At 41.9% G+C, this 23,040-nt stretch overlaps 2 protein-coding genes across 3 annotated transcripts; one reads left to right on the top strand and one right to left on the bottom strand.

The window, feature by feature from the left end:
- Positions 1-3,317: 3,317 nt before the first annotated feature.
- LOC134559033 (F-box/LRR-repeat protein 21-like) lies at positions 3,318-16,784 on the top strand. 2 transcript variants are annotated; one of them, XM_063413488.1, is made up of 7 exons: positions 3,318-3,475; positions 6,794-6,889; positions 8,282-8,422; positions 10,908-11,357; positions 12,088-12,210; positions 12,680-12,851; positions 13,992-16,784. In XM_063413488.1, exons 4-7 carry the CDS (start codon positions 10,986-10,988, stop codon positions 14,633-14,635), a joined length of 1,311 nt encoding a protein of 436 aa, XP_063269558.1. In that variant the 5' UTR covers positions 3,318-3,475; positions 6,794-6,889; positions 8,282-8,422; positions 10,908-10,985; the 3' UTR covers positions 14,636-16,784. The 2 variants fall into 2 exon arrangements, with proteins under 2 accessions (XP_063269558.1, XP_063269559.1); XM_063413489.1 differs by lacking the exon at positions 8,282-8,422.
- Positions 16,785-17,474: 690 nt separating this feature from the next.
- On the bottom strand, positions 17,475-21,692 carry LECT2 (leukocyte cell derived chemotaxin 2). The gene is made up of 7 exons (XM_063413681.1): positions 21,613-21,692; positions 20,957-21,089; positions 19,931-20,082; positions 19,248-19,418; positions 18,796-18,910; positions 18,157-18,308; positions 17,475-17,738 (listed from the first exon to the last, which is right to left on the bottom strand). Exons 1-7 carry the CDS (start codon positions 21,656-21,658, stop codon positions 17,548-17,550), a joined length of 960 nt encoding a protein of 319 aa, XP_063269751.1. The 5' UTR covers positions 21,659-21,692; the 3' UTR covers positions 17,475-17,547.
- Positions 21,693-23,040: the final 1,348 nt, after the last annotated feature.

A 23,040-nucleotide genomic window follows, 5' to 3' on the forward strand; every position in this document is an offset into this window, starting at 1 on the left:
ACTTTCTCCTCTCACTTTTGCAGTCTGTCTGTTAAAAACTAGTTAAGAAATGGCCAATAATTTCTAGACTTTTCAACAGTCCTTGTAAAGCTCTCAAGTTCATGGCATACTGATTCTGAATTGACACGTTTTTTCTTTGGTCTCGGGGAAATTTTGATTTCCTGAATGCTTTCTTATACTAATTAACTCATGGCTTTATTCAAACTGTTTTTCTTGATTACTACTTCAAAGCCCAGTGATAAAAAATTTGAATATCATTCTTGATCAAAGTACCGACAGAGTATGTATTATGAAACCTGTGGGAATTACTACACAAAACATTCCTGTAATCACCATAAACATGAGAAGTGTAGACTGTACCTTTCTGTAAATCTGGTTTGAGGAGAGACAACCATAGGAGTATCCAGTACACCTGCCTGCATCAGGGCCAGGCTGCATGGGGCTCTGAGCAAGCTGCTCTAGGGGAAGGTGTTGGAGCAACTTGACCTTTAAGGTCCTTTCCAAACCAAACCATTCTGTGGTCCTATGAACCACTGATGCAGTTTCCCTTCGTCTTTGCATCTTGTGTACGAGATGAAGGATTTGGAGACACCAGAAGAAGCTCTGTGCCAGGCCCCTGCAGTATTAGTAGAAGATAGAATCTCCTGGGTGGGCCCATCTTTGTGCTCATTTCCTTCCAGTACTGTGAAATCCACAGCTGATTTTTTTTTAAATACATATATACCTGTAAGCATTTGAGCAATAATAACTACAGCTATAAAATGCACAGAATTCTTCTATACTATTTTATACTTGTCCATTTTAAGTTAGGTATAAAATGTGCTTCTGCTAGACCAGATCAAAACAGGAAACTCTTCTACACAGAAAGCCTCAGAGATTAGCCTATATGAATCTTTCTAACGTACATTTGAACCTGTTCCTGCACAGCAGCCCAAAGGTTATTGGCAATGCACCAGAGAAACCCATGACTGGTGGATTTAGATAGTAGCTGCAAATCTGCACTAATCTCTGTTTACAATCTATCCTCTACTACTGCCTACAGAGAGTAACTACTAAGCTGAAGATGGTTTTCGTAGCAGTATTTCCTGAAAAAAATCAGTTTTAAACCATCTATTAAGGACAAAATACTTGAAAAATTTACTTGGAACCTAATCTCCTACTTCTCATAAACAGAATAAAGCAGTCAAGAACCATATAGGTAAGATTCATTTTGGCAGCTTTTCTAAACTATATTGATTTTAAGAGTGCGGTGCATTTTGTCTGTCTGTTTGAGGAAATTGAAGATGACTTTAAGAATTGAGGAATTTGAAAATGTCACAGTGTATGGCAAATATTCCTTTCAGTTTGTTTCACTAGCCTTTCAACATAATAATTTTCTAGGCTTCTAGATGTGTGAGAATAAACTGTATTTTGATGTCACACAAATAGTCAGTTAACTTTTGCCAGCTTTGGTTTTATGTAGGGCAGATATAATCATGGAAATGCTGCACATTTAGCATTACCTCTTCATAAAAAATTATATAAAGGCTTATTATTGGTAAATAATTGCTACATGCAAGAGCCAGGAAATCTACGGCTGCAAGTGTTTTGCAGTTGGTAATAAAAGCTCCATTGTTCAGATACAGCTACGTATAACTGCAATAATAAAGGTGCATTGATTAGTGATGAACTGTTATGCACTGTGTCTGCATAGATTAAATCTGCAAGGTTTTTAAAAATTATGCTTTAGATAACAAATTAAAAGGCATACTTTGGGCATTTGCAGTTTGGATGTGATGCAGTGCTCAGCCCCCTTTCAGTGGGATGTTTTGGAGAAGTCCCAGAGGGGATACACACAGCAAGCAGGGAAAGCCTTGCTGTTCAGAATGGGGCCCTTTCTGGCCAAAAGATTGCTAGAAATCAGTAAAAGCTGCTTGTATCCCATCCTTCTTTGATGGGGTTTATATAATCATATGATTGTACGCCTAACCCTCATAGGAAGAGTAGGGGATGGCTCGGCCTGGAAGCAGCAGCCTCTGGAAGAGGCTTGTGAGGCATTTTCCAAGGCCAGGGCTGCCCTGGCTCAAGGATGATGAGGGCTTACAGGCACTTCATGTCAGGAAATGATGGAAAAGATGTGGCAGGAAATGAGTGCGAGCCAGCGTGTGCCCAGGTGGCCAAGAAGGACAATGGGGCCCGGCCTGTACCAGCAACAGTGCGGCCATTGGGACCAGGGAAGGGATTTCCACTGCACTTGGCACTGCTGAGGCCACAGCTCCAGCGCCATGTCCAGTTCTGAGGCCCTCGCTTCACAAACACTGCAGGACTGGAGCGACTCCAGGGAATGGACATGGAGCTGGAGCACAAGTCTGTGAGGAGCAGCTGAGGGAGCTGGGGGGCTCAGCCAGGGATGAGGGGACTCAGGAGGGACCCTCTTGTTCTCTAAAGGTCCCTGACAGGAGGGTGCAGCCAGGGGGGAGTCAGAGACCACACAACCAGCAATAGGACAAGAGGACATGGCTGAACCTGGACCAGGGGAGGTTTAGCTTGGGCATTAAGAAAAATTTCTTCCCAGAAAATGTCATCAGATATTGGAATGGACTACCCAGGAAGGCAATGGAGTCACCATCCCTGAGTGTGTTAAAGGAATGTACAGAAAATCATGCTAGAAAGAGCCAGTGTTCATAAAGGAGACCGAAGAACCCTATAACTTTATTCTAACAGAGGGGGAGAGCCTACTGGATCTTTCCTCCCTCAGGGTTTTGGAGGGCGCAGCCTCCTGTTATCCTAAACTCCCAGCTGCATGTTGCCCTCTTCCTTTCCCCATCGGCTGAGGCACTGGGAAGGTACAACCTTCCCGAACTGCCTACCACGTATCCCCCTTGAACCTGTCATTTTAACCCTAAGTTCAGAAACTCAGGCTTCTGCCGACCCATTTGTCTGTTCAAGGAGTCAAACGGTCTGGGTTCTGTAACAAATATACGGCTTGAAGTGGGTAGAAACATTGCGACCTATTTCGAAGACGTTAACACCCATGGAATTGCTTGGAAAGACATGAGCACACACCCCTCCTATCAGCGTTTGACAAGTTGGTGCTCGGTCACAGGTTGGACTCGATGATCGCACAGGTCTTTTCTAAACTAAGCGATTGTGTGACTCTGAGATGAAGGCCTAGTGAGGGGGCAGCAAGCGCCTCCTGCCCAGCGGGGCCGGGCGAGAGCCAGCAGCAGAGCAGAGCCGGGCCCTGCCCGCCCCGGCCCCCCCATTTTACCCGCGGCCCGCGGGCGGCCGGCGCGAAATGGCGCCGCCGTCACGTGCCCGCCGCCCGCGGCCTCTCCCGGCGCCTGCGCTGGGGCGGCGGGGCCGCGGCTCCGCCCTCGGCGTGTCCCGGGCGCTGCGGGCTGAGCGCGGTGCTGGCCCTGCTCTGCCCCTGCGCTGCCCCTGCTCCGTGCACCGGCCCGGCCTCACGCTGCGAGGGAGCCGCGCACCGGCGGCGGTGAGCGGCGGGGCGGCCGCGGGGACCGGCCCTTGCGCGGCGGCCAGGGGGGTGTCGGGGGACAGGCCGCGGGGGCGGCCCGGGCTGCGGAGACACACGGGCAGGCGGACGGACAGACGGACAGACAGACAGACAGACGGGCAAGCAGACGGACTGACGGACAGACGGACAGACGGGCAGGCAGGCAGGCAGACCCACTCCGCGCCCTGAGGCTGATGTTCTCCCTGAGCGCCAAAGCTCATGAGGGGCTCCGTGTGCGCTACCCTGGGTTTGTGCCATCCCGGGAGCTCTCACCGAGCTGCGGGAGCGCGGTGCCTGGGAGCTGATTTTCCCCTGTAAGGAGCTTAAACGGCCTTTTAAAGTCGGGTAGGAAGGTTTCAAGAAAGCCTGTGGAAATAACAATTATTTTTAATTCCTGCCGTAGGCGTGTAGGTGAACCTGAAGAGAGCTTTTCTAAAAAGAGGTGTGCAGCTTCAGATGTGTCATGGAGTAAAACGAGAGGTCTTGGGTGTTGGACACAGGGGATGGCTTCCTTCTAAAAATAATGCATCAGTAGAAGTCCAGTATCTAAATTTCACCACCTAAAAGTGGCAATGCATTTGTATTTCTTCAGTTAAAATTAATGCAAGCATTAAGATGTTCAGCTGAGTGTGGTTATTTTTAGAACTCTGAGGGTTTGTCATGAACGTACTAAAAATGTGATAAATCCCTTGAGTCAGAGGCTCAGTTTTGAGAAAAAATGGGGACTGATTAAAAAAAATCCTCTTCAGACGCAAATATACCATGCATTAAAAGTCTAAAATGCCCTGGATGAAGAAAAATCTTAAATCTGTGAGCTCATAATCCTGAAGGACTAGATCCTCTGAGATTTAGGCTTAAAATGTGTGTTTTACCTATGTTTTGCACCCTGCTCGGTGGCTGAATTTGTGGTGGCAGCACTTTTCCAGGGCTGCCTTCCTTGTGCTGCTCTTGCTCCCCAGACGGACTCTGAATCCGAGCTCCTTAACGTGCTGAGGGGGTGGCCTCGGATGCTGTCACTGAAGTGACAATTTCTTTAAAGACTTTAAAAGACTAAGACTAATGTTCGTGGACCTGCCGTGTCAGGCAGGTCCACAAACATTAATTTCCAGGTGTTAAAAAGTTAAAGCTTAATTATCAAGATGCCTACTTTTTTCCCCAGAATATTTCCAAGCTTTGTTGTTTGGAAGGGTTTTTGTTTCTCAGGAACTCAGTTTTTACTGCTTTTGTGTTTGGTTGCTACTGTTTCTACTAGAAATCTGATTTTATGGTGTTTTATTAATTCCTGTTGAGTCCCGCTGTTGAGGACTGGAAGGGAAATCTAGAAATCAGAGGAAACAGTTACTTCTTTGTGGCTTGAATCTGTGATATGTTTTGTTATAGTAATAAAACCTTTTTTTGAATTTACATTGTAAACTGAGAAATAGTGAACAGCTACTGAAGGCTTGTTTAACAGACCCACTGCTGCCCACTTTTCAAATCCCCCACCAAGCCACCGTAGAGGTTTTAACGTCTTAATTTTAGCAGAAATTTACAGCTCTGTTGGCAGGATAAGTTGCAGAAACAGTTAATTAACTTGATTTTTTCTGAATGCTGTTGGCTTTAGTGGATTTGAAGTAGTTTAAGTAAGATAACGTGCACCTGTCAAAATACTCGATCACAGTTAGAGCTGTATGGGGGATATGCACCAATTTTTGATTCTTTGCTGTATACAAATGAGGATATGAATAGATTTTATGAACCTCAGCAGTTATCAAAGTGCTTCAATGACTGCATTGCTGTGGTTTATCTTTGATAATCATTTGGTTAACTACGTTAGATAACAATTTACTGTTGTTTGCATAACAAGTTTGTATTTGATTGCACCTCTGATAACTACAATATTTTATTATATACATTTCTGCTGACATAAGCTAACTTGATGTACATTGATTTGGATGCTCCTTGTGGCCTTAGACACTCAGATGTACACCTGATTATATTTTTATTGCAAACAGTCGCTTTCAGTAACATTTTTTTAATGTATTATCTAAAATTTTGCTAGTTCTTATATGCAGTGTAAAAGTATGAACTTCTTTCTCTACTGAGGGGTCTTGGGACAGGTCTGCTCAAGAGAAGCTCTGTTCCCAGGGGTAGTCTTGGTTATTTGGCTGTTACAGGTAACCAGCCCCATCTCTGTGAAATTCAGAAGCTGCTGAGCATTGTAGACAGTCTTTATTGACTACCTACTTTATTGACTTGTATTTGATACAGTTGTTACTATAAAAGGATATTACTATCCTTTTCTTAATTTTCGGATGTCAGTTTACTGTTACTAATTACTTTTGCCTGTGGCCACATGAGGAGTGGGAAGAATTCTGAAGTCCTGAGTTCATAACAGGTGGAAGGGTACTCATCCCCCACCCCCATGATGGGCTACGTAAAAGCAATGTAAAGTTTATCACAACAAAGATTTCAGGTTTCTGTTGTGTTTTTCTAACATAATTTTTTTCATTATATTCCTGGCGGTAAAGCTCTGAATGATTACATATATTGGAAGGCTCTGAAACGCAAACTTACCTCTAATGTCATATTAAAAGAAAATCGTTTGGAGGGAGGCAAGGGACTTCTAATCTGAGCTCCTTGATGCAGTGGCTTGTGATCCCTTCCCAGGTGGCGCAGGCTGTCACCTGGATTCTGGCAGCTCGTAAACAGGGAGGTGGCTGCGGGCTGGGTCTTTGTTGTTGTCAAGGCAGGGAGCAGCTCCTGCCCTGTGACTGCAGCCGGGCCTGGGCAGGCGCCGGGGAGGGCTGTGCACGTTTGTGGCAGGGAGCTGAGCCATGTGGCCTCTGTGTGTTCATCACACGGCTCCCCAGGCTATTAGACAGCCTTGCCACAGAAGGGAAAAAGGCAGGAAAAAACATCTGGGTGGGTTTCTTTCTGTTTTTCATGATTCCTAGATTACTTTAGTAGCTGGAGTGTTGTTTACCAAGATTCACTAGTAGTAGTAATGATAATGCAAATACTGAATAACTTGCTGTTTACATTGTACTGTTGACCAATAAATGTAAATGCAGTTGCAACATTTGTTTCCCATCACTTTTATACTTAATCTGGCCTCATGTTTCTCTCAGTGACAGTATTTGCATTGTGAGATAAGCTACCTTGTGTTAAGATGATCCCCTCAAGCTCCTTTAAAAAAGCAAGAAAATTTATAAATTAATGTCAGTGTGTTTCCTCATCATTTTTGCATTGGATGTAATATGAAGATTTATTTTTTTCAAAACTAACACAGGATTTTGTGGCATTTTATCTGTACAGGAGGGGAAAGCAGACAGATGCATGTGAGTGCCCCATGGCTGAAGCTGCCTCAGTTCATTCATTTATTGCCTATTGTAACTTGGAAGCATTCTTTAGGTAAGAAAGTTGCTTCAAAATATGTGGTTTATAAACTTAATGCACTTCTCTGTTGAATCTTTAAATTGTATCTCAGTGTTTTGTGCTCTCAGTTATAATGCTATTTAAGCATGCTGTTTATATGTGGCATTATAAACCTTTTATTTGTTGGACACTGACAGTACTTATGAAACTGAATTCTCTGTGCTGTACAGACTCTGCTCACAGGAGAGAGAACATGTGATACGTGTAGACTGTGGAATACAAGGCCACCATAAATGACAGATTTCTTCAGGTGCCACCCACAAACAGAGTTACTAATGGATATCAGCTTTCTCTTTATAGACAAGCGTGATGAGTCAGCTCGAAATTTGCTGGTGTGTGAGCTGAGCAGCAGCATTGCTTGCACAGATTGCAGCACTTGGGTTTGATTTTGTGTGGAAGACGGGGACTACTTCTCATGTATTCATAAATAATGTATACTACACCTTTGTTAAGCTTGGCATCTATAAAGCTGGTATTTACTGGGTAAATAGATGTTTTTCAAAAGATGATGATACAACCTGGAGAATCTAAAGTCTTGTCCCATTTTTAAAGAAAAATAGAGAGGTTCAGCATTGGAAGGTTTCTAAAGATGTTATTACGGGTGGAACATAATACCTGATAAACGTCTTCTGTTTCTAAAATCTGTCATGATTTAGTGAGGTGGGTGTTGCTGTTCCTGTAGCTTTCCATTAGAGCATCTTCAGATAATGTAAAATTGGTAACTGGATATGGCAGGTTTGGGTCTGTTTCCTCATAGTGCACCAAGATACTCTCATACTAAGACATGGGATAGGCTTTCATTAGTATGTGGGAGGATATTTGTACATTATTGGTATCTTTCTTCCAGGTACAGTTTAATTAGCCAAAATTGTTTGTTTACTGTCAAGATTATCATGGTGCGTTAAGCATACTTTTGGAGTAAAAGTGAGTAAAGTTTAAAACCAAGAGTCTTTAAATGTCAAAGTATTAGAGATCCTGCCTTAAAGTATAACTTTTGATTCACATGGTTTTGTTATAGAGTAGGCTGAAAAAAAATAAACATTTGTCATCAAGGTTTGTAGTTTTCTTTGGGTAATACTCAAGAATTCAGAGGTGTATCTGTTGCAAAAGAGTGCTCATGTGACTAAAACTGTAGATAAGGCAAAAGCTATTTTTTTGCCAACAGTTACACATTCCTTTTAGTTAAATGGTATTTTTCAGGTAACGTTTGGCAAAACCAACTTGCTTGTTACATTCTGTTGCACTGCATCTGCCCTGCAGAGCAGTGGGTACTCTTCGTCTCAGTCTTTGTTCCGAATTGATTTTAGTCCTTCCTGTGGGTTTCCCAGACACTGCAGAACAGCTTTTCTTTGGTTGGTGGCTTCACAGGTCGGTTCATCTTCTGGGACCCATCCCTGCCCTCTGGTTAAGGAATCCATGCACACATACAGGATGACTCCACAGTGGGATGGATGTTCAGATACCAGAAAGGTGCTGGTAACTTGACAGGAACCTCCACATTCTTTGGAGGTAGGGCTGTGTGTGTGTGTGTGTGTAAACCTCTCATTTGAATGCTACCTGCATTGTATCACATGGGACTGTAACTTAGCCAACTTCAGTTGTACTTTAACATGCATACTGTTGATAAAGTATTCAGAATGAAGTAAGGATTCTTATTTTTTTGCAGTAAACATTCAGGCTTCATATTTGTTAAAAGGGTTACGATGCATAACCAGTGGAACCTTTTTCTGGCTTTGCATCCCACACTTAATAATAGGAATTCATTTTGCTAGAGATAAAGAACTGTAGTGTAGAATACTAAACGTAGAAATTCTGAAGACAATAGTTTCTAAAGAAACTAGAACAAGAGCAACAAGAACAAGTTCTGGCCAAATTCCAGCAGGCAGAGCATAGATGCTGTGTATACCAGCATCTCTTCCTGCATCTGGAGTGCTGCTTCTGATCTGTAGCTCGACCCTGTTTAGGGAAATGCCCTTTCTGCTTGTTCTCAGATATCAGAACTTTGTGGGACCCAGATCAGCACCCATGAAGTTCAAGTAAGTTTCAAATAAGATAGGAGAAATTTCCATTTTTATCAGAAACCTTTCTTTAACCAAGATGTTGCAGAATTAGAATATGCATGAGAATAGCAAAAGCAGGGAGAAGCTTCTCAAACAACAGCATTTGTTCAATTTCATTTTTATGTCCTGGACTTTTGTTTTAGGAAACAGCCAAGTCTGTAATTCCTCTCAAGTAGGGAGGAGGGAAAACAAGCAACAGGTATATCTGACTCAAAAGGTATTTAGCCTTTGCTGAATTTAGCAAGGCTATGAGCAACTGTAAAAGAGAGTTTTGTAATGGTTAATTACTACATCCACACTTAATGGTTTGGAATGCCCATTTGTTGTGTGACTTAAAGTAGTCTGAAGTCATAAAGCATGGTTGTGTGGATGATAACTTGATGGTCTAATAGCAAAATGTTTATTCAGGCTGAGCCTGCATCTTCATTATATTAGTAACACTGTTAGTGTGAGCCATGTGTCTGCTCAGGGAAGAAAAACTGTTATTTAATATAATTTAAGGAGTGTTGCTGGCTTATCCTTCTGCATATATTGCTGATTCCAATCACTAATGGAAATTTAAATAGAAGAGTGAACATCTATAACAACTGCTAAAATAAATTCCTTGGTGATTGAGATAATTTGTCAGGAATTCAGGCAGTAGTAGAAGCTGGTCATGTGAACAGCCTTTAATAAATTGGCTAAATTGTTTTTTCCAGCTTCTCAAAGAATGCACATGCTTTCTTTTAATAAAAATGGAGTTTGTCAGACACTCATGAGCCAAACAGGTCAGGTTTTACAGGTTGGGGAAAATGCTAGGTAAATTTTTGATAGGATACTGTGCATTTTGGCAGCTATTTTTGCAATACAGGGGTTTGTAGGAGGTTTTTTTTTCTTTCTTTCGCCCTCCCCCCTCCCCCCAATAAATGAAGATACTATGGAAAATTTTCAGTCCAGAAAAAGCAAGCTGTGGGGGTTGCCATGGAAGTTTTTTCAGTAAAAGTAGATAAATTGCTCTGTTCTTTTTGAAAAATGCATGGTTGCTTTGAAAATACTGACTTCACACAGGGAAGAGAGAAGGTCAGGATGAACATCTGGTTAGTGTGATATTTGAGAAGGAGCCTCAACCTGTACTAAAATGAAGTGACAAAGACAATTGTTGAAAATTGACTGAACAGCAGAACTCTGTCTAGAATGGACTTGGTTAGATTGCACTGCTTCAGCCTGTGAAAGCAGAGCTTTTTTCTTGTGCTGCTCTTCTGAGCTCTGGCTCGTGAGGCAAATGTCCCTTGCTGAAGTAGATCTGTGCAGTTTGCTGATTTCCAAGGTCACTGTCCTTTTCCTGCTGAAAAACATCATGTGAACCTCACTTACTTTGCCCTGCTTTGATAAGTGGCCTCTGAAGTTTTTTATGGTTAGTTGTACAAACACATTCCTCTGCTTGGCATTATTTGGAAAAAAAAAACGGGAAAGGTGGGCAAAACTTTTCAGTTTGACTCTTCTGAAAATGTCTGTGCCAGGTTTATCTGTGTTTTAAAAAGGAGTTTATGAATTAAGTTTTTTATTTGATAAACCATTTTTAGAGATCATGAGTAGATTCCCTAGTTTGTCAACTGAGTTTATATTTAAGCAATCAGTTTTCTATTTCTGAATTCAATTGCTGTTAAATACTTCTTGTTCCCTACAAAATGCTTTATGTACCATGAAATACTACTACATGAAACTACACTTGGTAAATTAACAAGTCTAAGTTCTCCAGATTCAATCCAAGTTGTACAAAATAAAGGGTACTGAGAGAAAAGGCCCTTGCCAACATCTGTGCACTGGATATTGACATATGGATGTGCTTCTTTTCAAAATAATATGCTATATTTAACCCAAACTAACTTGTTATCTTTTACTGTGTTTCCACTGCCCTTTCTCCCTTCCTCTCCTAATCTTCTGTGTTTTTCTAGAGACCTATTGTACGTGAGACGTTTCAGGAACCTGTGCAGTTCGAATCCGTCGGATTGTTACATTCTGAAACTTCCACAATGAAGAGAGCTGGGCAGAACGTGGTGGCTGGAACTGAAGCTCCTGGAACATCACAGACAAGCAAAAAGCAGAAAACTAGTTTTTACAGCTCAGAGTTTGGGGAATCTGACCTGTGCACCTCAATGGACTGGGGCAGCCTTCCACACCACGTAATTCTGCGTGTTTTTCAGTTCCTGACTTTAGTGGATCGAGCCAGGGCATCTTCTGTTTGTCGAAGGTGGAATGAAGTTTTTCACATCCCAGATCTCTGGAGGAGATTTGAATTTGAACTTAGCCAGCCAGCCACTTCTTATTTAAAGTCGACACATCCGGATCTCATTCAGCAGATTATCAAGAGGCACGCTGACCATCTGCAGTACGTCAGCTTCAAGGTAAGCTGTGGCTGAGCGCTGGCTCAGTGTCACGTCACTGAGCACGAGGGATGCAGCTGCTCTGGGCCGCCTGCCTTAGGGGTTGGACCTGGCAGGTCTTATGTTTAGAAATGCAGCTACTGCAGCGTTTTATTTCTGCATGTGCAGATGGTTTCATCCAATTTTCTACACTCTAAACATTGCAGAGTAAAGAAACAGCAAATGTCTTGCAAAACACAGGTGGAAGGTGAGGCGAAATAAGAGATTTGTTCAAAGTTACTCTTCAGGTGTACGAATTTTGAATCAGTTAATTATTTTAAGATGCAAAGGTGCTGTCCATGTAGATAAAATGGATTAGTTCGCTGGAGCAAAGACTTTGTCAAGTCTTCTTTGGGCTCTAAAAATTGGCATTTTTTTAAAAAAAGTACACATATCACTGTGTAACATAGCACCAGTACTGTTACAGTATTACAATAAAATGAGGTTATCTGAAGACAAGACTTAGATTTAAGGTATGCATTCATACTAGAATTATCCAGCAGTCACACTCAGAGAAATTTTCTAACAGTAATTTCCCTGAACTCTTTCTGGTCTTGAAATTTCCAGTTAATGTTGCACTTTGTTCTGTGATGATTGCAGTCTGGAGCAGTACAGCTAGGTAAATGTGGAACCTGCAGTCTTGGGTATCCGTGGTGCTGTTTTCTAAGCAATACTGCAGAATGACTTCACTATTTTAAAATTACTTTTATAGGTTGATAGTAGTACTGAGTCAGCAGAAGCAGCCTGTGACATCCTTTCTCAGTTGGTGAACTGTTCTATCAAGACGCTGGGTTTGATCTCTACAGCAAAGCCAAGCTTCATGAATGTCTCTAAGGTAAGGTTCTACAAACTGTAACTAGCATATTTGAATTCACTCTTAAACCACTTTAGCTTTCTTAATGTTCTGTTCTTCAGTAGATGGTAATTTTTATGAAACAGTCTCTAGTTTCAAGTAACAGAAGAGTTACTTTCTGGAAAATAAAGGCCATTTCTTTTTTTCTGCAGAAAACTCCAGGTACTTCAGGCTCATCACTGTGTATCCCTGTAGTGATCAATGTGTTACAGTGAAATGATAAATCAGAGTAGATAAATAATGAGTGTAAAGTTAATTTTGTCACATGCAGCAGCATGTTTTTAAACAAAGATCATGTCTGTTCATGTTGAAATAATGCTTATGAAAAAGGACATCCATGGGAACTGTTTATTTTTGTACTTTCTGCTTGTGTAGAACATGAGGTTAAAGCACTGAAGTTGTGCCCATCTTTTCATAAGAATTTTTTCTCTCTTTCAATTTCTCCAAATAGGCTCATTTTGCATCAGCACTGACAGTAGTTTTTGTGAACTCCAAGTCATTATCATCAATCAAGATAGATGACACACCCCTTGATGATCCTTCCTTGAAGGTTCTTGTTGCTAACAACAGTGATACTCTAAAACTGCTAAAAATGAGCAGCTGTCCTCATGTTTCACCTGCTGGTGAGTACTGAATGTGTGTGAAAAATGGAGTCATAAAGCATCGTAGTTGACTTAGTCTTGAGTTTGGACAGTTGAAAGGTGAAGGTGGTTGTTAGTGAATGAGATGAGTTGATGAAGGTGGGGGTGCTACTCCCTTGGCTGCATCTTCTGGAATCCTGGGGATTTTTTTTTCTACCTTTCCAGCTGCCTTTCTACCTCTGATGCTATGCCTTGAGGAGGAAGCACCTCCAAAATTAGTGCAAGCCTTTCATACATGCTCAAAGGACATGGTGTTCATTGCTTTACTATATGAGGGTAACCAAATGGGTGCTCTTTAATATTTGGAGATTTGTAAACTTAACTGACTGATGTTCTGTGGGAACACCACATAATCCCTGATTCATGAATCAGCTAGTGCTTGATGGGATAAAGGTGATTATAACAGTTGTCAGTAATTGTTTTGCAGGGTGCTGTGAGTGTGTACACATTTCAGAAACCTGTAATGTAAGACTGTGAGTGTTTCCAGAGTGCCCTCATGTGTCCAGATCTGGGACTGATGACTTCCTCATTGGTGAAGGACTCCCTCTTTTCAAAATACAGCCTTGCTGGAAGTTCAGAGGGTTTCAGGGTCCCTTCTCACTTGTCTGTCTCCTGAAACCTTAGTGCAGGGAAAAGGTTCTGGTCTGTTCCTGTGTTCTATTCTGGAGTTCACAGAAGGTGACACAATCCATGTACTTCATATTGCAGCAGATTAGGAGGAGTTAACGTTATTTAGGTCTTAATTGAAGGTAGGCTGCAGCTGTTAAACTGGGTGGTGGTGATTTAAATAGTTTAGTTGAAAGTTGGAGGAATGAATATTAGGGAAGGGAATGGCTGCAACTTCAGCTGAATCTGACCTGATTTCAGTTGCTTCCTCAAAGTTGAGGAAATTCTGCATAGGGAGGGGCAAAGAGAAGGCTATGCAGGCCCAAGATGAATGTGACTTGTGTCTTTTACTGTGAATTGTTAATGACCAAAACCTAGTAAAAGATTGTGGATATCTAGAATTTGGGTATTTCATGGGGTTTGGATATAAGCATGAGAACTCAAGCCAACTTTTCAGAGAACAAGTGTGCTTATATTTGCTTTTCATTTTAGAGAGTAAATTTTTTTGTTCCTCAGGCATTCTTTGTGTGGCTGATCAGTGTCATGGACTTAAGGAGCTGGCTTTGAACTACTACATATTAAGTGATGAACTACTGCTGGCTCTTTCGAGTGAAAAACACGTTGATCTCGAACACCTTCGTATTGATGTCGTGAGTGAAAATCCCGGACAAGTTCAATTTCACACCATTAAAAAGCAAAGCTGGGATGCTCTGGTTAAACACTCCCCCAAAGTCAACATTGTGATGTATTTCTTCTTGTACGAAGATGAATTCGATGCGTTCTTCAGAGAGGAGACTCCCGTCACACACCTGTACTTCGGCCGCGCGGTGAGCAAGGCGATGCTGGGCCGCATCGGCATGAACTGCCCGCGCCTGATCGAGCTGGTGGTGTGCGCCAACGGGCTGCAGCCCCTGGACGATGAGCTCATCCAGATCGCCCAGCGCTGCAAGAACCTCACCGCCATGGGGCTGGGAGAGTGCGAGGTCACCTGCAGGGGCTTCATTGAGTTCGTGAAGATGTGTGGGGGCAGGCTGACTCAGCTTTCCATCATGGAGGAGGTGCTGATTCCAGACAGTGATTACAGCTTAGATCGGCTTCATCTGGAAGTCTCCAAACACCTTGGGAGGATGTGGTTTCCTGATATGATGCCAACGTGGTAAATTCACTGTGTGGGTAAAGTGGTAGAATCGGGGTGTCGCTTTCTATGCAAATAAAAAATTTGAAAATTAAATGTGAAAACTTTCTTCCAGATTTGAGTTTTTCTTCCTTGAGAAAACCTCTATTAGGCTAACAGTAAAACACTCTACAATATTAATTGTATATTGAAATAGAAAATAGATTTAAGTGTTCTTAACAGTTCTGAAAGTATGTCTGTGGTTTACAGGTGCTTCAAACTTCAGTGAATTTGGGCTTCTCTGAGCTTCAGTTTAAACATTCCATTTACTTTCAAGTGTGTTTAGGTTTTGGTTTTCTTTGTCTTTGTTTATTCTTTCTGATCTAGTCAGAAAAGGAATAGAGAAGCGATTTTCCTTTAGGAAATTTGTCTGTGGAAAGCTGGATAGAATTTTGAGTACAGTATTATTTGTCATGATGGTTTGTATAGCTATTTTTTAATCATTCATGTTCTAATTGTAAAAACTTGTATATTAAAACACACTGTCTTGGGTTAATGAGATATAATCTAGCTTAAATTCATGGCAGTATAATAAAATGTTAATAATCTTATGCTTACAAAAAACTTTCCAGTTTTAAATTGCACTTTAATTTTGTCAGATTACAGAAATTAGGGAATGCATTGTACAGTATGTTGTTTTTGTCTTATGTGTAAAAAGGATGGGAAAAAGATTTTGTTAAAACTACTGGCTTTAAGTTTGGTTCTAGATTGATTGCTGGAGTGAGTAATAAAGCACTTTGGAAACTGTCAGGACAATAAGGAATAGCTTTGGATTTGGGCTCAAGTCTGTAATCAAAGACTGATGTCTGAATGCTGTTCCATGCTTTCACTGCTAAGAAATAAGGATTTTATAAGTGTGGCTACTAAGAAGGAAAGATGAAATGCAATAAAGTTGTCTTTGATCCATTTCTATTTGGAATCAAGGATTTAGAGCACTTAAATTTGATGCCAAAATGACTAGTAATCTCACCTGTATCTTACAGAGCTTTGTGTAAGCCCTGATTTCTAGAGAAAGGCTTGCTGAAGGTAATCCTGAAATGTTTAATTCAGGACTGTTTAATACTTGTTGCTGTTAATTGTTTTTTGAGAAAGATTGTATTATATTTATTTTCTTAAAATGGGAAAGGCATGGTGAGTTGATGTAAATTAGAGAATGTATTTTTGTGTAAACATTTTGCACACTGTAAACTTAAATGCATTGTATATAAATTTTTGCTGTAATGATTTTGGTGCCACACTTGTTCCATCTTCCTATTGATAATGAGAAGTCTACAAGAATTTGCTGGTGGTAGTTGTCACTGTCGTGGCTTAACCCTGGTTGTCAGCTGAGCTCCTCACAGCCAGAGGAATGGGGGAGAGAACTGGAAGGTAAAAGTGAGAAAACTCATGGCTGGATACAAAGAGTTTAATAGCAAAGCAGGAAGCCACAAAGGCAGGCAACCCCCAGAAAGGGAATCCATTCACCACTTCCATCAGCCACCTCCAGGAAAGCAGGGCTCCATCACCCATGGACATTTCCCTTCTTCCTTCTTCCCCCAGCTTTGTGTGCTGAGCCTGGTGTCCTACAGCATGGAATGTCCCTTGGGTCAGCTGTGCTGTCCCTGTCACCTCCCAGGCTGTGCCCCCTCAGCCTCCTGCCTGCTGGGGCAGTTCAGGGAGCAGGGCTGGCCTCTGTGTAGGCACTGCTCAGCTACAGCAAAAACCATCCTCATGTTACCAGTGCTGTTTCCAGTACAAACCCACAGCTCCATTCTAGCTCCTGGGAAGCAGATGAACTACCCAGCCAGGCCCAATGCATTCACAGCAGAGAATAAATGAGTTTCTTCCCCACTACCACAAAACAACAGCTAAAGAGTTTAAGCACCCTTTTCTTGGACAGGGTTCCCAGCTGGAGGCCCAAGGGTTCAGGGTAACAGTCCTGAGTCAGTAATGCCTTACTGCCTGTGGCAGATAAGAAGCATCTATCTGACTCTGGTTAATACAGGCTGTGAGCTGAGCACTTCCACAATCCAGGGGATTGTAATTTAAACACAAAACTCAAATATTTCCAAACAGTATTTGGTTCAAGATGTGTGGTTTGTTTCAAATGGAAATTTAATAAAGTGGTTTAATCCATGCACTGATACTAGGCTCATCCATCTGTTGCACTGTGTCCTCCTGGGTTTTGCTCCTGCTAGAAGCCATGTATGTGACAAGACTGGAGAATAGCAAATTAGTCATTATAATTTCATGTTTGTGCCTGAAACCTGATTTCTGACAGGCAAACCATAAAATGGAATGTGGATAAAGCTTGTGAGTTGTTGGGAAGTTCTGGAGTCCTCTGTGTCTCTCCAGCCAACAGAACAGTGTTAGTGTATTTGTAAACACTGGTGACAGAGTTACAGTTCAGGGGAAACTCTTAAAAGGCTGCTCTGAACATTGTCCTTGTCACTAAGGCAGTGTTTCTGTGAAGCCATAGAATTGCTAAGGTTGGAAAAGGCCTTTAAGGTAATCAAACACAGCTCTGGAATGTCAGCTTGCTCCAGCTCAAAGCTTCCAGTTAAATAGGCCTGCACTGATTTTTTAGAGGATTTGTTCTTCTCCCTGATCTGAACAAGTGAGGCCAGCTGGTGCTTGGTGGAGAAGCTGACAGGAATGCTTCTCTGCCACAGGAGGGAGTGAGCACTTTACATTTTAGCTGATTTTTCAGACTGAGAGAAAGCTTATAGCTAGTCACTGCTAATTTCCTGATTCTCTGGTGAATGCAGATTCCAACAAAAACTTGAATCTTTTTTCATTTTGTGAGTTTTGTGAAGCTCAAAGTATTGAATGGGTGATAGTATAAACTGTTGTACATGGGAAGAAAAACAACTATTGCATGCTGAGACGGATTTATTTGGAATTTACTGCATTTCCATTTCAATCTCTTTGCCCTTTCCCCCTTTCAAGATTGCTTGTAGGGTCCGAGTGGTCGCAGTTCTCAATGTGAATATGCGATGTGATCCCAGGAAATACTCTTTGCATTGGCAGCATTCTCCCAAGGACTTGCCCCTTGGAAATTGCACCGTTGTATTTTACGGGGTGGATACAGAGTAGTTTTACACAGAATCCTGGTGAAAAACAAGAGGGAAACCATCAGATTAGGAATGAAGTGTTTGTTCTTCAATACTATAGTTCAGAAATATTGACAACGTCTGCCTTGTCCTTTCCACTGGGATAGCAATAGTGCAAATACCGAAAAAACAGAAATACTGTCATAATAAAAACTAGGTAGTGGTTGGAGTCATTGACTTAGAAGCGGGAAGATGGAAGGCAAGGAGAAGGTGGGAATTTGTGCTCTAGGAAAGGGAAAAGACATTCTTGAAGACATTCTGCAGAACTCAGTTACTTGCATTGTAGCAGGAGCAAAAGGTTCTGTATGTAAGTTGAATAGAAGAAAACATGGCTAAACTACTTGGCTAAGTGCAAGGTGATGCATCCTATATGAGCTAAAGGCGAAGAAATGTTAAATGAAAGACAGCTATTTACCTGATCCCCTGATTTGGACTCCATCATCAATGGCATTCCCATTGTGGAAGAATTTAACAGGCCCAGAGAGCTGGCCAGAGAAGGGGGCGTACACGGTCGCTCCGTCAGCACAGATGACATCCACTGCCCGGTGCTTCCCTTTGCCATTGCGTCTGAAAACAAGCCCAGCATCACAGAAACCTCAGGCCCAGTGCTACAGAGAGGTCAGGTAGCACATGGTGAGGTCTGGAAATGGGTTGTTAGGACAGAAACAGTGTCAGCAAACTGGCTGGAGGATCTGCAAGGGTGTAGGTGAGGTAATGTCACATAGGGTGGATGACCTGTTAGAGTTGGAGAAAAATGCCTTTCTTCCAGGTCTTTAAATAAAACCTTAGAGTCACAGAAAGTTTGGTTGTGTACAGGATGTCAAGTCCAACCTTCCACTTGAGTCCAGAGTATTCCCAACACTGGGTCAGGTCAGGCATGGCTTAGTCTAAAAGCTCCAAGCAAAGGTGTTGTGAACAATACGGGCAGCCTAAAAGTTTCCTCAGGTCCCATCTAAGCCTTCAAAGCTGTAATTTTTATGTGACCTAAATAAAGTTTAACCCTTACTTCAGTAGAAATACAACAAAACCCCTTTGTTTTACCCCTTTGTATTACCTTGGAGCTCCATAGTATCCACAGCCATACTTGTCACAGCCTCTTATCTCATTGGTAGGGTTCCCAGCACACACTGCAGCCCAGCGCCCGTCCTGTTGTGGCAATGGTGGAACATCTTTGAAATACAGGAACACAGCACATCAAAGTTAACTTCTAGATTGTTTTAACACTTGCATGTTTGCAACTTCTATGTTTGATTTACAGTTAGGTAAGAACATACAGACATTACATCCCTTGGTTGTAATTGGATTTTTCTCCATAAAATTTGTAATTCTTTAGGACATATAAGTGGAATGTAGACCTAAGCTGGATGGTCATGTTTCTAGATTAGGTTTATTTCATAGAATAAACAAGCTTTAAATACAAAAAATTTAGAAAGAGTATCACAGCTCCTAGAGTGTAAATCTACTCTTGATGTGAGTTGAATTTTCTGTTGTTAAGGGTGTTTTTACCAGGCGTGAGCAGATGAGTGGGATCGGAGTGGTCGCAGTTCTCAACGTGGATGTGAGAAGTAATGCCAGGATATACTTTTTGCATGGGCAGCATTTTCCCAAGCCTTTGTCCTCTGCGGATTTGGCCGTGGTAGCGGATGGGGTGAATGCAGACAAGCTTCACACAGTAACCTGGGAGAATGGGAGAGGAAGCGGGGTCAGGAAACATCAGCTGCATCTGCTCCTGGGGTGAGCAAGAGGCATTCCCTGCCAGCCTCTTACTGGAGACTGTCAGGATGAAGCAGAAATGCAGTCAAGGTACCAACAATGGTGAGATCAAAATTACTGTATCTGCCAGGGCAAAAAGGAAAAAAGGGAGTTGGAAAACAGAGACAGAAAAACATCCTCTCAGCAAAACTGAGGATATGTTTCCGGTGCTTTATTTTTACTGTATCCTATTTTTTGATTTGAGGTTGTTATTTTTCTGCTACCTGTTTTTCAACTCCTTTCTTCCCTCCTCTCCAAGAAAAGCATAGGGAAGGACTACATCCTGCTGGCACTGTCTTCCAATATTTCAGCCTACTAGAGAGGATGTAAGATTAATCAACACCGTGCTTGAATTGCAGAACCACAGAAACCTTGCTGAAGTAAATGAAGTGATTACTTGTGCACACCTCACGGGACACCTGCTGTTAATTACTTGCCTGATCCCCTGATCTGGACTCCATCATCGATGGCGTTTCCGTTGTGGAAGAAGCGGATGGGGCCCGAGAGCTGCCCGCTGAAAGGAGCGTACACCGTGGCTCCATCGGAACAGATGACATCCACACCTGCATGCTTCCCTTTGCCACTGTCCCTGGAGGCAGAAAGGCATAATTAGGGACATCTCTCAAGGTTAATGTCATTTACCAATTCGTCCCTTAATGCAGGATGATAGCTGAAGCTTGTCTAGCAGAAGCTTTTTTACCTGCAATGAAATTGGACAGAAGTAGCAGGTTTGAAGCATCTTTTTTTGTTGTTGTTGCAAATTGTTCACATTACTGTGACCTTCTTTAGAGTGGGATGAAATTTGAAATTTAAGCTTATTTTTTATTTTCCCAGATTCTTGGGGTATTTCAAACTGTTATAGAAAAGTACCTTTTTTTTTTTACCCCCCAAAACCTCTGTGCCATATAAAATAGAATCATAGCTGGCATTTTCTCACTTAGAAATATGGAAGTTGCATGATGGAGATGGAAACTTATAGAGCCTGGGGAGAGGAGACGACAAGAAAATGCAGGAGTCACTCTACATATAAAAGCATTTTTCAGAGAAATATAACCTGTTGTTGTATGAGGTCCCTACGTAACAACAGTGATGCTGACAGATTTTTAGTTGGTATAATTGAATCTACTCAGTTTCCTGTAAACTGCTGCTGAGTGTTAGTTAAATTTCTGGAGTATAAGCAACAAGTGTAAATGACACAAATCTTTGAAATACTTCCATTTCCTTTACTGTCTGTAATTCATGTCACAGCCCTGCTCCTACAGCCCTGCATCTGTTGTCAGCAGCGGTATCACTGTGCTTCTGAAAGATTGCCAAGGAATATCCCAAAAATCAGGAAGACATCCTGCAGACAGCAGTATTCTGTCATTCTGAGGGTCAGCTCTGTGTGGCTGTACTCTTTCTCCTGTCTGAACACTTAATTTAGGAAGGCAAAGTGCTCCCCTGTGCCCAGGCAGCAGCGTTACCTGTCAGCACCGAAGTTGCCGCAGCCGTATCTGTCGCAGCCGCGGATCCGGTTGGTGGGGTTCCCGCTGCAGATCTGTGCCCAGTGCTGGTGCTGCTGTTGGGGCGGGTGTGCATCCAGCTGCTTGATGAAAACTGCACGTGGAAAACAGGAAAAATGGGAAAAAATCAACCATGTTCTTAGCCCAGTACAACAGGAAGGGTTCAGGTACAAAGTGGGGTGTTTAAAGTGAAAGACATGAGCTTGAACAAGTTTGTCATATCAGAAACTGGAGGTAAAAGGACATTACACAACCTGCTGTACAGACTTGGTCCATTTTTTCCTTGATGTCTTAGTTTAAGGTATATACACCAAAAAGAAAGCAAAGCTATACATAAAGATGTTTAAAAATAGTTTGTGAAATAAACTACATAATCCTAGACGTCTTTTCAAACCTTAATGATTTTATGATTCTTTCTGAAACCCCCAACTACTTCAATATGTCTCTTAATGCACACCTAATTCCATATTTTCTAATAGTCCACATTACCATAATTCTTCATAAAACTAGAGGGAACCCCCCCCCAGCATTATTAATGTTCAAGTGAATTTCAATAACTCATTATTATCTCCCTAAACCCCGTCAAGCCCAGCTGCATTACAGCAATCTCGACTCACCAGTGGATACCAAGCTGACCAGAGTGACCAGACTGAGAGCTGGCATTTTGGGGCCGTGTCACCCGTGTTCTTTGATCCAGTCAAAGACGTCGAACTCCAGCTGCCACCTGGAGTATTTATCTGCTTTTGAAAGCCCCAGTGCATTGTCTTGGCCAATCAGTCTTGAGCAAAGTATTACAGCTCCAGGCAGGTGGTGTTGCCATCCTGGGCACTGTGGAGGTCTGCAGGGTCTAACAGTTGGTTGGGAAAGATGGATAAAATAATTGGGCTCTTAGCACACAGTAACAGATGGAAATGAACAACCCCACATTTCAGGAAACTCTGGTTGAGCTGTTTCTTAACACATTTTCTTCCCCATCCTGAAGTAGGGGCACATTTAGGCCAAAAATGGTAGGAACCACAAATATGGTTCAGAGGACTGAGCTGGAGGGAAAAGGTGGTCAGAGCTCCAAAGTGGATGTCACCAGTTTGTCCTTTGCTGCTCATTCCTCCCTGGTGTTTGTGCCAATTAGAGCTTTGTGATTGAGAACACAGGAAGTGTTTGGCATTCATGAGTATTCACTTATGCAAAGAAAAACAGATGCTTTTGCATAGAAACATTTATTTTTTCTGGTTCAGTTGAAATTGTCAATGATTTCATTTAAATCCATGAAGTCTGTTCACTGAAACCCTGTTTTTACCAGTGTAATACTTATTAAAATATCTTCAAGTTCTGAAACAACAGTTGCAAACCCACATTGCATAGGCAAAATTGACCTGGAGTTCTATAATTCTAGGTTTTAAATGCCTTTAGTATCTTCTTGGTTTCAGCTATTGTACTATAAAGCAGACTCCTTTGTATCTCTGGAAATCCTTCAGTTTGATTTTTCTGCACTACTACAAAAAAGTGTTAGATGTTCTTTACAGACATGTCTTGAATAATATGAAATTTAAATGAGTCATCATGCTTTCACATAAATTATTTGATATTTCAAGTAACAGAAAGATCTGGAAGTCCCACAGATTTTATTCAGAGAAGTAGATGTGTCTCTGCCCCACTTCTAGTTTGAAAAAGTATCTGTACATTGTGTTTTCCAAAATCCTCCATGGAACAAACAGTTGGTGACAAAATTTTCACTTGTGTTTCCAAGCTTTACAGCCAGTATTTAATCCCCAAACAATCTTTTGGCCCTCCCTGGGGTTACAACAAGTGGTTTGGCTAGTTTTATCCCTGCTGCTTTCTTCTCTATCCTGCCATGAAGAAATGCTGGTTTCCACACTCATAACCACCAAACAGATATTTATGTAAAAGTTGTGTGCCTTCAGTCCAGTTTGGATGGGGCTTTTGGTTGTAATTTGGTTAATATAATGGAGTCTTGGCTGAAAAATGACACAATGTCATTAATGTAAGGGTTTTCAGTGGAACCTCAGTGGAAGTGGAAGTATTTA

Source organism: Prinia subflava, chromosome 16, assembly GCF_021018805.1.
Source record: "Prinia subflava isolate CZ2003 ecotype Zambia chromosome 16, Cam_Psub_1.2, whole genome shotgun sequence".
NCBI lineage: Eukaryota > Metazoa > Chordata > Aves > Passeriformes > Cisticolidae > Prinia > Prinia subflava.

Bases quoted from the DNA above. Each gene is read 5' to 3' on its own strand.
- LOC134559033 (XM_063413488.1), top strand. From the start codon at position 10,986: ATGAAGAGAGCTGGGCAGAACGTGGTGGCTGGAACTGAAGCTCCTGGA. The intron at 11,358-12,087 runs GTAAGCTGTGGC...TTACTTTTATAG, and splicing joins TGCAGTACGTCAGCTTCAAG to GTTGATAGTAGTACTGAGTC. The intron at 12,852-13,991 runs GTGAGTACTGAA...TTTGTTCCTCAG, and splicing joins TCCTCATGTTTCACCTGCTG to GCATTCTTTGTGTGGCTGAT.
- LECT2 (XM_063413681.1), bottom strand. From the start codon at position 21,658: ATGCCAGCTCTCAGTCTGGTCACTCTGGTCAGCTTGGTATCCACTG. The intron at 18,911-19,247 runs GTAAAAACACCC...TGTATTTCAAAG, and splicing joins CACTCATCTGCTCACGCCTG to ATGTTCCACCATTGCCACAA. The intron at 18,309-18,795 runs GTAATACAAAGG...GCTTGTTTTCAG, and splicing joins GGATACTATGGAGCTCCAAG to ACGCAATGGCAAAGGGAAGC.